Source organism: Henckelia pumila, chromosome 4, assembly GCF_033568475.1.
Source record: "Henckelia pumila isolate YLH828 chromosome 4, ASM3356847v2, whole genome shotgun sequence".
NCBI classification, from domain to species: Eukaryota; Viridiplantae; Streptophyta; class Magnoliopsida; order Lamiales; family Gesneriaceae; genus Henckelia; species Henckelia pumila.
Window position 1 is genome coordinate 11,768,448 of NC_133123.1, and position 14,500 is coordinate 11,782,947.

Below are 14,500 nucleotides of genomic sequence, written 5' to 3' on the forward strand. Positions count from 1 at the left end.
ACATTGTAAAAGTATATAGATAACTTGCATTGACTTGGGTTTAGCCCTGGTTATTCGCAACAATTATGGATTTGAAAATCAATATCCAAGATTAATTTCCATTCAAATTTAGACAAAATAACTCTTGGAAATATTGCTTTCCTTTTGAATGCTCTAGAAACATTTGAAATTATAATTGAATTGCTGACTTTTATTTTTAAATTGAGCATCCATAGTTCCATTACAAGACAAGGGGTTTTTGGTCCTTTTATTTAATGGTATAAATAAATTGTAAGTTTGACAAAAAAGTTACTCTTTAAAAACCCAAGCACGTACGGCAAGTTACTTTGTGTTTTTTCAAGCCTTTAACATGCGTCGTGCTCCTTGTCGGATCAAAATTAAGATACAATTCTTGCTGGCAGTCTTTCATATTATTAAACATTTTTTTTAAATCTTAAAAAATTGAAATGGTAAGAAACAAAAGTAAAATATAAACAAACATTTTATTAAAATAAACATAGTAAACCATTTAGTTCGTTTGATAATATAAAATGTATTTTAGGTAAATCTAAAATTACACCATCATGTTCTATCACAATAATTGCGTTTTTTTTGTAATCAATGAGAATCGAACTCATGATCTTGACTATGATACTAATTATAAGATCAAACGCGTATCGTTTTACCAAAAAATATAACTAGTGGTGATTATGCAATTCAAATCTTTTAAATTCACATTAACTCAAACGACATGGTTCGATCGTTTAATCAACAAAAACGTACAAGTATCACAACTCAACATTCCTCTTTAAATTTTACAAGTATCGGGATTCATAAAAAATAAATATTTCATGTCAGGGTCACCGGTGATCAAACTACCGGGAACATACGATACATCAAGGCTTTATGAGCTAATTTCATTCTAATTGAACTATAATTGGTTTTACTTTAAGAAAGAAAAGGCAATAACAAAACAAAATATATATAACAAAACAAACGAACTAAACTTCGCTCTATCTAACGCACATTTCATATTTGGAATGATATCTACAAACTATGAGGATCGGAGGTGGTCACGATGTGGATGGATAAGCATCCATTTTCAAGAATGGAAATAGCGAGTATATACAATATAAAGAACATAAAATTTTTGTATTGTAATATTTGCAAAATTATGAGAAGAAACTACAGTATTTGTAAAATCAGTACAAATGAAAGATAAAAAAAATTATAAACAAAACGTAGAAAATAAAAGGTGAGAGAGAGAAAAATGCATTTAGTTAGAAGGGTAAGGGGAAAAGTGGAGGGACTTTTATGACTATTTTGCCCATAAATTATGTGAATATGAATCATATGATGATGGTGTTTGAGATATTTATGTAAAATTATATTGATGTAATTAGGTCAGACTAAATTAGTATTCTCAGTAATTTAATGCAAATAGAAATAAATAAAAAATGATAGTTAATTTAATATTTGATTTGATTGATAGATTATAGTTGATTTGATTTGATTTGATTGATTAAATTTTATACAAAAATAATAAATTATCATTTTGTACTTTCAATAATAAATAAAATATGAATATTATTATTTATAAGAGGTAATATATTTATTTCAATTTAATGATTTGATTGATGTAAGATAAATAATTAATGATTTGATTGATGTAAAATATATAATTAATAGATGCATAAATAATATGTCAAGAAAAACGAAGAATTGAATAAGATAAGTTATACCGAGATTAATAATAATCGTACCAAACATAGCCTTACATTATATAATAAAATATATTACAGATAATTTTTTTAGCTTTTAAATTATATATTTTTAAAAAAAACATTAAAAAAACATATATATTTTTCACGTTACATCTGAGACATGGAAAATATTTTAAATACGCGTAACATATATACAATATTGTTCAAGTGCACATGCACTGCTATTGACTATTTCAACCTCTGGCGCACACGTTTTTAGAATATCTCAGTTACTTGATTGACCTATTCTCCAGACTCCTGTTTTTGAAAAGAAAACCAAACATTGATTCGCGTTCTTTCGGTAAATATTATGTTTTCAAAATTTTTGAAATTTTGTTAAAAAAAAAGTAAAAAATATTTCTTAAAAATTCTATAAAACACTACTTAGTAAAGGACAAACTCCAAATTTTATTTAAAATCCATCTGACATTCTCACTTACATATAAGGTTTGATGTGATGATAATTGATACATATATATATATATATGTCTATATATATATATATATTTTCAGCTGCCTAACCAATAGTGTCCAACTCGTTCCCGACCACTAAAACCCGGTATCGTGTTTTAGTTATACAGAAAAAAAAAAAAACAAATCAAAGACAAGATGAAAAAATATTATTGGACAGTTGAAAAGTCCTCATATATATATATATATATATATATATATATATATATATATAACACGACCGGTCATTTGCTTGAAAGTCTATCAAAATGTTTTAATGGAGCTGGCCGAATAACAACCTGTCATTTGGCGGTACGAGCGAGTTGAGATAATCAAGTGTTAATTTATTTATTAATTTCGCATGACTCAAGCAAAACACGTCATGTGTGATGATGTACGTGTAGTTATATATCTAGCTACGTGCCTCTAACACGATCCTTAAAATATTACACGAAGATCCATATATGGTTCCACTAATTTCTCAATTGACACACGCACCATTTGATATGTTTTATTACCTAGCTAAATACAGCGTCTCCAGATGATATCCAAGTACTTAAATTATTCCAAATGCCGACGTCATTTTTTAATTGGGAAAGAAAAAAAAAACCAACAGTTGGTTTTTTTTTCTCGAGTAGGGAAAAAACAGCATTTGATTATGAGATATTGCGTGGAGAAATGATGACAATTGACAATCATCTCACGACTTATAATTGATTGAAAATTAAAGCACGTTTCAAATTAATGTCTAATCCTTCATTAATTTGTACAATTATGGTATGACAAACCTCATATAAATAAAATCAATTCAAACTGTGATATATTTTTTCATTACTTTTTTAAAACATGCATGATACTATCTCTATTTAAATAAAGAGTAGTTCTACGGGTGAATCATGTTCATAATAAAAATAATATTTTATACATAAAAAATAATATATTTTTATACGTGAATAACCCAAATAATAGATATTTCTCAAAAAAATTACACGTGAGATTGTGTAAACCATCTCCATCGGCACACAAAAACAGTGTGCTGCTATAAATTGAAGTTGAAATCTGCTCCAGCGATTGACTGCATTTTGGTGTTTTTTTGAAGTTGTGAATAATGCAACTCCAAATTTGGAGTTGCACTTTCACAACGGCATAATTTTATTATTTTTTTTCATTTTCATTTTTTTCATTTTTGTTTCTTTTTTTTAGAGGTTCTTTTTGTTTTGTTATTTTATGGTTTATTTGTTTATATTATCATTATTTTCGTTAAATTTTTTTGCTTTTTTTAGAATTTTTTTAAAAACATTAATAATATTTTACATATTACTTTTAAAATAATTCGTGACATATGTGATAAAAAAAATTAACATAGGATAATTAATATTTTATAACAAAATTACATAATAAAAAGAATTTATATAACATAGGATAATTTTTAATTAAATTTACCACATTAATTTATATAATAAAAATAAATTATAAAATATATGTAAAAATGAAAAATATTATGAAATATTCTTTGGTATAAAAATTTGATGAAAACTGCTGAAGATAAATATTATTTGCACTATATTTAACACAATAATAATGTAAATATTACACTATTTTAGCGCTAATCACCGAAGATGATCTAAAAATTTAACACGCATTAATCCATACATATAAACCCTACCCTGACATCAACGACATGGAAGAATCGAAAAGACGCATGAAGTGAATCTTTAGTGGTCCAAGCAAGATAATGACTATCGAGTGTGAATAGTTGGATAAGAGTAAGTTTACTTTAAATTTTCAAATTCAAATATGATTTTGCATTCCGTCTATGTTTGAGCTCTTTGATCTAAAGCAAAAACTGTATTTCATGAGTTCACATATTTTTTCTCAGATGAAAGTTGATACAAAACATTGAAAATATAATACGAATTATGCTATATTTATGATAGTATAATTTTTACAAAAATATAAATTTATTGTTACAATGTTAATCAATAAAATAATATTGAAAAATAAAAATTGAATTTAATAATAATATCGAAATTAAAATAATTTAAGTAAAAGGTAATTTGACTTTTTAAATTGATTATGTATCAATTAAGTCTTTTTTATAGTTTATGTAATAATTAGACAATTTATCAATATTCCACGCACCAAAATAATTTTCACAGTTATTTATTTATTTATTTTTATCCAGGATATTTAGCTATTTGGATATAAAAAATTTCACTACATAGGTCTCCTATTTCAATATCATTAGATCATGTAGGTCCCTTATATTTTTATGAAAATTGATATATGTATTGATGATCCAAAAACTAACATTTGACCACATCATGAGAGGAGAAATACTCTGGGTATATCATAAAATAATGCGCAGATAGACAGATAATTAGGGATTAAGTAAAACATGATTAAGTAAAACATGATTAAGAGATTTCTTAAAGGATATAAGGAGTTCAAAAATGGATTCAGAAAACTCAAAAATAGATCAGAGATTTCCGATTGAAAGTCAGATCAAAAGGTCCGAACTGCAGATCGGATGGTCCGATCTGCAGGGACAGTTGGCCATGATGTCAACGTGTGATGTCATCGGGGTGACGTCAGCAAGGACGAGATCGGGCACTCCAATCTTAGATCGGACGCTTCAATCATAGGCTGGGACAGGTGTGCGTTCTGCATGTAACTCGATTGACACGTGGCGGGATAGGTGTGATTGGACGTTCCGATCCCGGAATGGAAATTACGATCTCCTGCTTATAAATATAGGGTCGAGGGGTGCCATTCCTTGCTAATTCCTCTCTTCTCTCTCTCGTTTCTTAGACCTTCTTAGTCAGATCTAGGGATATCTAGGCGTCCTATTGGGAATCCGGAAGTAGCGGAGCGATCCCGACGTCGTAACGGAGCTGTGCCTGAGTTTTGAGGCAGTCGCCATCAGTGGGCTGACGACGGACGCAGGTATAGCGTTTGCTTCTTAAAAATATTTAGGAGTATGCAATAGCTTAGTTAAGGCTTTAGAACAGAAATGATGATGCATGATATTTTGCATTGTAGAACTGATGATAGGCTTGGAACCTAGAGAGGGACTGCTAGGACTGCCTTTAGTGAGGTACGTAAGTACTGACTGAGATTGTCAGCGGGTATGCATGCTTATATGTTGCATTATATGTCATGATTGCATGTTTATGTTATGCTACGTACACGTGCATACATCTTGTGTTAGCCAGTTTACTGGCTTATCCAGTATAGGGGATTGCTCAGCCCCATTGCATGTGTGGACGATGGATCCATGGATTTTGATCCAGTTCCCATTTCCACGGTTATATGGTATGGGAGCCACCTTCTGATGCGACGGCCCAACGTGCTACATACCATGACGCCTAGACTGAGCAAGATACTTCCCAATATGATACCCAATATTCATATGCATGCATCATGTTTGTATATTTACCCGTATTAGCGTATTGAGTTTAGAGCTCACGTCCAGTATTTTTTGTTTGTCTGGACACCCCATTCGACGGGAAAGATAAAGGTGCAGGTATGCGCCAGTAGCTTGGAGAGATCAGTGACCAGCGAAAACAACAATATTAGCTGTAGATTTCATTTAATTCGATTGAGTTGTATATCGGATTTGTTTAGTCGGTTGTATTCCGCTGACCAGTATTTATTTAAGTCTTCCGCAGTAAATTATTTAAATTATTTAAATGCATGCTTAATTATGCTCTAAACTCTGATTAGGTAGTGGATCCGTGTTGGGTCACTACACTCTTCATCTTGAGAATGTCCGACAACTATATTTTACAAAATTAAACTTTCTATCTATAAATAAACTTCATCATCTATTCATTTTACAAAATTATGAATGGTGTAATATTTTATTATGTGTATTTTTGCTATTTTTAATTTTTTAAAAAAATTATGAGTAGGCTTTAAAATTTAATACGCGTGATCTCAAACCCAGATTCAAAGATTGAGATTTTTCAATACATGTGGGGTCTATAATTTTTTCAGTGAACCCCAAAAATATTGATAAATCTCCACACTTAAATACATCATTGAGCTGGTGTCTGTACAAGTAATATGAAATTATCCTGACATCACCAACTTCATCTCATTATTCAATATGCTCATAATATATATATATATATATATATATATATATATATATATATATATATATATATATATATATATACGAGTTTTGTTATGCTGCCCACCAATCGTGCCAACCTCTGTGTCCACCATGTGCAATAGTTGAGTGTTTTATACATGGTGGGCACAGAGATTGGCACGGTTGGTGGGCATCATAGCAAAACTATATATATATATATATATAGTTCTTTTATGGTGCCCAAAAACTATGCCCAACTCCGTGTCCACCATGTACAATAGTTGAGTTGACCAGCACAATTGGTGAGTTAACTTATACATGGTGGGCACAAAGTTGGGCATAGTTGTTGGACACCATAAAAGAACTATATATATATATATATGCCCAACACTATATGTCCACTTCATGCCCACCATGTACAAGTCAACTCATCTATTGTACCGGTCAACTCATTTATTGTACATGGTGGGCATAAAGTGGGAATATAGTGTTGGGCACCATAAAAGAACTATATATATATAATATATATATATATATATATATAGGCGTCCAGGGACGGAACTAGGAATTTTAAGTGAGGGGGGCGAATTTAGATTATGTAATTATTGATTATTAAAAAATTTAAAATATATATATACATAATAATATAAAAAATAATTTTGGACTCATATCATTGAGAAAAGTTTATTAAAATTTTGGAAAAAAAACTGAATTTCTTATAAAGAAATTTAAAATAAAAATTAAACATATGATTTATATTAAATTATGTAAAAGTTAAAAACAATTGTTTCAATGTTTTTCAATATTTAAAATATTAAAATTAAAACTTTAATAATTGCAAAAAAATATTTAACATGTAGATTAAAAATTAAAATAATATGTAATTTTTTTTATTTACATGTCTATTACTCCCTCCGTCCCAATTATATTGTACACGTTTTTTTTGTTTGTCCCAAATATATAGTCATATACCATATTTAGTAATATTTTTTTTACACTTCTTTACTAATATACCCCTATTAACTACACTTTGAAAATTGTGCAATCATTTTTTAATACATTGAATAGGGATAAAATATGAAGTTTATATAAAATTTGCTTTCCCAATACATTTTTCTTAATCTATGTGAAAATCCAAAAAAGACAATATATATGAGACGAAGGGAGTATATTTATATAAATTATTATACTGGAATTTTTTTATATAAAATTTAAAACTAAGTAGTGATTAAATTTATTATAAAATTTTGAACAAAATATGCATAAGTGTAATATCAACGAATAAATGTTAAAACATAAATCTTTCATATTTAATTACAAATTTAACACCTAAAACTCCACGTTCTATTAAAGTTAAAATTGAAATAGTTAAATTAATCTAATTAATATATCTATGACATACTAACATATATATTATTTTTTAGTTTTTTATAATAGTGTTTATAATTTTAGTAGTTTGATACATTCAAAAATTGATGATTGTAAAAAATAAAAATACTTATTTAAAGGTAACTGTTTTTAATTTGTTAAACCGTCGAGAATACATTTTTTTCAAAATTTTTGCAATTAAATGTGATTCATATTATGCGAATTTTTGTATCAGAGTTTGTTTTTGCGGTATTAATGAAAAATATACATTGATCTCACAAATGTAAAAAGAATTTTAAATTTATTTATTTATTTAATTATATATATGATATATATAATATATATACAAAAAAAATTTGAAAAAATTGAGGGGGGCGACGGCCCCACCGCCCCCCCTCTAGCTCCGTCTCTGTAGGCGTCTATTCAACCCTTGTGCATAAATGATGTGTTCGGTGTGCATGATAATATATGATTGTGAGTTGCTTCTTATTTTTTTTATAATTTATTTGGTACATTTTTTTAGTAAACTCGATCAACGATTCATTTTTGTGATTACGTGGAATTAAGATTCAAGTGTGACAACATAAACCCTTCCCCCATCCCTAATGTCAACATTCATTTTTGCAAACATTCCAATTGTATCCAAAATTGCCTTTCTCGTAGCAACAAAAAGGTAAAAGCCCAAACAAATGATGATTATGGTTATAATTATAGTATGTTAGATTCATATGATTTATAGTCTAAAAGTGAAAAGATTTTTAATTCATCTCACCCAAAGCATACTAATTTTTCCTTTAAAAATATAGTACTATTTTTATTTCAAAAAATATATAACTCCTAAATTTACATCGAGGCCATGCCCGAACTTAATAATGGAACGTTCATTGAACATGACGTCACACGGCCTGACGTCAGAATTATAAACTAGTGATATCGACGATTCACTTTCGCGAGGAGGGAATTTCATGCCAGATTTTATTTCTTCTCAAATTTATTTATTTATTTATAAATTTGGTTTCTTGTTCGCTGCCTATTTAAATTTAGACCCATCGCCATGTTCCCTTCTCGCAACAAAGTTGACAGCAATAGTAATTGCTTACTGGGAGCAGGAAAAATTGTGGGTCAGATTCCTTTTTTCTTTTTTCGATCTTTGTTCCCTATTGAATCTTTTATTTTTGTTTTTGGAACCAGTTGAATCTTTAAGTTTTTGTCTGCTTTTTTGGATATTTTATTTGGTTTCTTGGTGAGTTAATTTAAGACTCGAATCGAAATATTTAGCAGGGAAAGTATAATTTGGTGTCTACGGTGGTTTCTTTTAATTGCCGAAGGAAAAGGTTATGGGATTCGTTGGAGTTTTTTTTTTTTTTTTTTGTCTTTCTAATTCATTATGTAATGCTAGACCTTCAGCTTGCATTTCAAAGGGAAATATGAGATCTTTTTCAGCTGTATGAGTATCTCATGTCTTATTGTTATATTAATCTGGAGATTCAATTCTTGGAGAAAGGGGATATGGAGTTGACTTTGGAGTCGGAGCCAAATACAAGCCATGAAGATTATTATTATTTTTTTCTTTATAAAAAAAACTGCAACCCATAAATTACATGGAGTTGGTCGTCATAGGGGAGAATAACCAGTGCATTTGTAAAGCAGCTGGGGAAATGGTATTCATATTTAGGCAAGAAAAATCAATGATGGAAACATTTCCAAAGTAAGATAATTATGACACGTTAGAATACTTTGGGGAATCCCCTGTGGTTCGATGGGAATTTGCATCTTTCTCGTTGGATGCATGTCTGAAGATTTACAGGAAGTAAGAAATGGTTTGCTGTCAATTGTAGTACCTGAATTGACGAGGATGAATATTTAAAATCATTCTAAAAGATGGCTCGTGTTTGTAGCATTTATCACTCGGCATCTAGCTAATGAAATATTTCGTTTGTTGATGAAATCATAGAATTAGTTTCCATAGACTCCCAGCTAATAATTTTTCAATCTGTTGCTGATGAAAAAGTAATTTACGCACTCTTGAAATATTCAGGCACCGATCACTGTAGGGGAACCGGAGGATTTTTTGAAAGATCCAGTGGTCGGTCCTGCGTTCCCTCTCTTGCCGACCCTTAAATCTTTGGTGCCGAAGCAAGGCTACCCTTCTGGTGAATATTTCCAGTTACTTGTTTGCTGCTAGGAGGTGTTTCCATGGAAACAAAAGTCATCAGCGGTATCCAGTTCTCCAGCCTTCCAGCTAGCTATATCCGTCCGGAACATGAGAGGCCCAAATTGTCTGAAGTTATGGAGTGCGAAAACGTTCCGGTCATTGACTTGGGATGTGAAGATAAAAGCTTAACCATCAAACAAATAGGCCTTGCCTGTCAAGAATATGGCTTCTTTCAGGTTCCTTAACAACATTTCCATGTTATCAAGGGGCAGAACTAAAAAACCAGGGTGAGGGATGGGGCGGATTGGGGGCGATTTGATGTAATTATGTGGGAAGCTTGAACTTTTAGAAAAAAAATACAATATTTCTTATGTAGGGGAATGAAATTGCCCATCGCCCTGTTGAATCTGCCTTTTGTTATCCTTTTTTTTTTTTTGGACCAGATTATATACTGTTACTAAGTAAGTGCATGATTTCGGATGCTACGGCTTATTTCGGAATTTTTACATGTTATCCTTTTGTGAATGTGTGGTATCAGGTGATCAATCATGGAGTATCAAAGGAAGCTGTGGATAGAATCCTAGAGGTGGCTCATGAATTTTTTAGTTTACCAGTGGAAGAGAAGATGAAATTATATTCTGATGATCCTTCCAAAACTATGAGATTGTCTACAAGTTTTAATGTGAAAAAGGAGACAGTTCACAACTGGAGGGACTATCTCAGGCTTCACTGTTATCCCTTGGATAAATACGTCCCCGAGTGGCCTTCGCTTCCCTCTTCTTTCAAGTGAGCCTCACTTGACTTTTGGTCTATATTTAATCACCTACAATATTATCCAAAGAATCGCAGTGGAGAATACCATGAAATATGTGTGTTGAACCTTAGTTCGAAAAACATTTAGTTTTTGAGGAAACATAAGAAGAGATGAAAATCAAGTTACCCCTTAAGATAGAAAGAAAGTAGCATATTTTCTTGCATCGTGTTTAAAAGATTTTTAGGCTATTTATTTTGATGACCATGTATGATAACAATGGAGGAAGGTAATCAATCTTTTCCATGTTATAACTTGGCCGTCTACAACGGAGAAGCAATTCATTATGTTGATTGATGGTAGAAAAACAAGAAATTACTGAACTTTTTATTCTGGTAGGGATGTTGTAAGCAGTTATTGCAAGGAAGTTCGACAACTTGGATTGAGGTTGCAGGAAGCTATATCAGAGAGCCTAGGTTTAGATAAAGACAACTTGAAGAACATATTAGGAGAACAAGGCCAACATATGGCCGTTAATTATTATCCGGCCTGCCCGGAACCGGAGCTGACATATGGATTACCGGCCCATACAGATCCAAATGCTCTCACCATTCTCCTTCAAGATTTGCAAGTAGCTGGGCTTCAAGTCCTTAAAAATGGAAAATGGATGGCTATAAAACCCCACCCCTATGCTTTTGTCATCAACATTGGTGATCAACTTCAGGTAAACCTTGATTCGGAGTTACAGTTTTGGTAGATTATGAATATGAGAACAATCTTTTAAACAACTGAATTGGGTTATTTGCAGGAGAATAACAATTGTAACTTATGTCATATGTGCAAAAATCCCAACATGATGCTTAAGCTACCATGTTATAATAAAAAAAACATTTGAATCAGGCTTGCCGCAAGCTATGGTTTTCTAATACAACAATGACCAGTGCTCGATCTTATATATAATTTATAAGAAAACTGATGACATGAATATTACAGACATGTTTGTTAGATCACTGCTGATGTTTTCTCTTCGCCTTATGCATTATGATAAATGAAGACAATACTGTTAGATATTGATACGATTTTTCCACCTCGCTGGAAATTGAGTAGGATCTAGTCACCTGTCAAATGTTCAAATGCTTCAAATGGCAAATCTTACGTGCAAACCCAATTTATTTGACTCAAACTAAGAGTCCTTCGGATTCTTGGATTCTCAGTAGACATGCAAAAGCCGTCGTACTAAGGGCACCTTACCTTAGAGCAAGAATGAGTGAAAATGCAACCCCTTGTAGTTATGTGATGGTTGGAAGTGAGTTCAGTCGCCTATGTATCATAGTGACATATAAAACTGATATTGAAGTTTACAGACCGAATGGTTCTTATCATAAATCAATTCGTGTAGGCGCTGAGTAACGGAAAGTACAAAAGTGTTTGGCATCGAGCCGTTGTAAATGCAGCTGTACCAAGACTCTCAGTAGCCTCCTTCCTCTGTCCATGCGATAACGCAACCATTAGTGCACCAAAATCACTTGCAAGCCCTGCGGAGCCAACTATTTATCGGGATTTCACATACACTGAGTATTACAAGAAATTCTGGAGCAGGAACTTGGATCAGGAACACTGTTTGGAACTTTTCAAGAACTAGCTTCACCTTCCATTTCTTGGATGACACCGCGATGCCAAATTCGTCAGCTCTTCTTCAGACTCATTAGACTATAGGTTGGGACGTTTTCGATCACCGGCTCTCCATTTCGCTGTGTTTTGGTTTGTTGAATAAGCAGCAGTTCGTTGTTTGCAGTGTTTGATCTCTCCACTATCTTATTTTAAACGGTAGTGTTGCAAAAGAACATTAGTGATTTGCTGTAAATTTAGTCTACATGTATCCCTGTTTCACCCTCTTGTCTGAAAATAATCAAAGATTCCTAGCAATGTATTTAATGAACGTTCATCTGTTAAATTGTTATTTCAAGAGTTTGTATGTTGTCTACTTCACCAGTTGGATTTTGCATCACAACTTTCTTAAAGATTCCATTTTGTAATATTTGTGAAAAATTTTCATGTTCATCTCTGAAACAGATGGGACTAGAATATTGCGATTTAGAGATCAGATCGAGTTCGATCCATTTTCTCTAATAAAAAAAATGTTACGCAGGAATATATTTAGATTACAGTTTACGTTTCAAAAATATTTTAACTCCCCTGCTAAGTACTCTTTTTTGTTTACCTCTTGATAGACAAAGGGAGATTTCCCAAGTTAGTTTGGGCCTTCATACTTCATAGGGGCCTCATCTTTGGAAGGTCTAAATCCCTTTATTTTCCTATTAGGAAAATCAAAATTAAAATTGATATTTGACAGCATAACATGTCCAAATTGCAAAGAAAGGTATTAATAAAAATTGCAAATTGTTTGATTGCGAAATATATAACAAATATCTAAATAATAATGCAGGAAATAAAAGAGTGACCGATGAGATTTATTTTTTTAGTGAGAAATGTGATTGGTGAGATTTCGGATTTGTATATATATAGCATTCATTTTTCTATGCCAAGATAAATTAATTTATCAATTTTTGGTGATGCAACTCAGTGAACGTCACCCTTATATTGTCATCATTTATCGATATTATTATTTTATGGTATATAATAATGAAATAACTAATAAGTCCATTTGACTTGACCATCTATAGCCAAAAGTCTTTTTTAACACCAACACAGTGGGATTTGGCCCAAGTGACGTTGAGTCTTGACTAAACAAATGGTTGTCCGAGTTGACAAAAAGGGGTACTAGAAAAATCTACCAAGGCATCCAATAAAAATTTGAGATGGATTTATGTATCAATTAAGAATGGGAAAAAATATTTAATTTAATTGTTTTAAAAAGAAAAAATTGTTTTTAATCACGTGTGTTTGTCTATTTGCGATTTTGATATTATATGTTGTCAAATTTCAGTTTTAGTCCCTTATCTTATCAGTTTTTTTGTTGCAATTTAATATTTTTTCCAACTTGACGCTGATAACCCTGATATATAACTACCGCAGTGTTGATGTGACGTTGGTAATGTTTATAGTCTCACATCAACACTCTGGCCAAATGAAAAAAAAGAACTAAAATGGTCAAAATAGTCACAGGACTAAAACTAAAATTTGATAAAATAAAAGATTAAAATGATAATATTATAGGAGAAAAATGAAGTTTTCTTATTTTCAAAACAATCCAAAATATTTAATTAGTGGCAAGTTACATAAAATCCGTGTTTACCCCCAAAAGAAAAATAAATACATCAATAATATTTATGGTGTGCGTGTGCATCATATAAATCATATCTATAAGTTGGGAAAAAGGAAGAACGGAAATCTTGAACAAACATCTTACACAAATTAAAAGGATACATTCTAAAACTTTACAAGAGACAGTTAAAAGGAAAAGAAAAGAACTTTACAAGAAATTAACAACAGAACGTACGTACAAAAGGGCCCAAAAAAAAATTTACAATCTTATACATTATCTTGGCAACCCTCAAAGTAATTAAAGAGATTTTTCTTGGATCAAATCCTCTCTCCAAACCCTTTTGTTTGCAGCGATAAATTCTTCAATTATCCTTTTTAAACCATCGTGTTTAGAATGTCCATTATCCTCACTATCCCCTTCATATCCACATTGACATGTATCATAAATTGAATATTCATCCATTTCCTCACCATTTATGTCACCATGATCATAAATAGTTATGGACTTTTGACAATCACGCAGAGGATAAAATTCATTTTCCCCGTTATAATCATAGTCGATTTCGTCGTGTAGAGCGCCGGAGGAAATCATGAGCTCGTTTTCCACCACATGCTTTTCTCGTTGAATTAATCTTGCGGCTTCATCTTCTGCATGAATATTCTTGTACTCCAAGAGTAGTAATGGAGGGCTAAATTCTTTGTCCCTATCG

At 31.4% G+C, this 14,500-nt stretch overlaps 1 protein-coding gene across 3 annotated transcripts; it reads left to right on the forward strand.

Annotated features, from left to right (window-relative positions):
- The first annotated feature begins 8,645 nt into the window (after window positions 1–8,645).
- Window positions 8,646–12,533, forward strand: LOC140859904 (protein DOWNY MILDEW RESISTANCE 6-like). Of its 3 annotated transcripts, none has more exons than XM_073262521.1 (5): window positions 8,646–8,780; window positions 9,698–10,050; window positions 10,353–10,600; window positions 10,965–11,289; window positions 11,374–11,958. In XM_073262521.1, exons 2-5 carry the CDS (start codon window positions 9,856–9,858, stop codon window positions 11,458–11,460), a joined length of 855 nt encoding a protein of 284 aa, XP_073118622.1. In that variant the 5' UTR covers window positions 8,646–8,780; window positions 9,698–9,855; the 3' UTR covers window positions 11,461–11,958. The 3 variants fall into 3 exon arrangements, with proteins under 3 accessions (XP_073118622.1, XP_073118620.1, XP_073118621.1); XM_073262519.1 differs by lacking the exon at window positions 11,374–11,958 and adding an exon at window positions 11,965–12,533 and having other exon boundaries at window positions 8,647–8,780; XM_073262520.1 differs by lacking the exon at window positions 11,374–11,958 and adding an exon at window positions 11,965–12,533 and having other exon boundaries at window positions 8,720–8,776.
- The last annotated feature ends 1,967 nt before the right edge of the window (window positions 12,534–14,500 follow it).

Coding starts and splice junctions, on each gene's coding strand:
- LOC140859904 (XM_073262519.1), top strand. CDS start 9,856: ATGGAAACAAAAGTCATCAGCGGTATCCAGTTCTCCAGCCTTCCAGCT. Junction 10,051..10,352: donor AAGAATATGGCTTCTTTCAG/GTTCCTTAACAA, acceptor GTGTGGTATCAG/GTGATCAATCATGGAGTATC. Junction 11,290..11,964: donor ACATTGGTGATCAACTTCAG/GTAAACCTTGAT, acceptor CAATTCGTGTAG/GCGCTGAGTAACGGAAAGTA.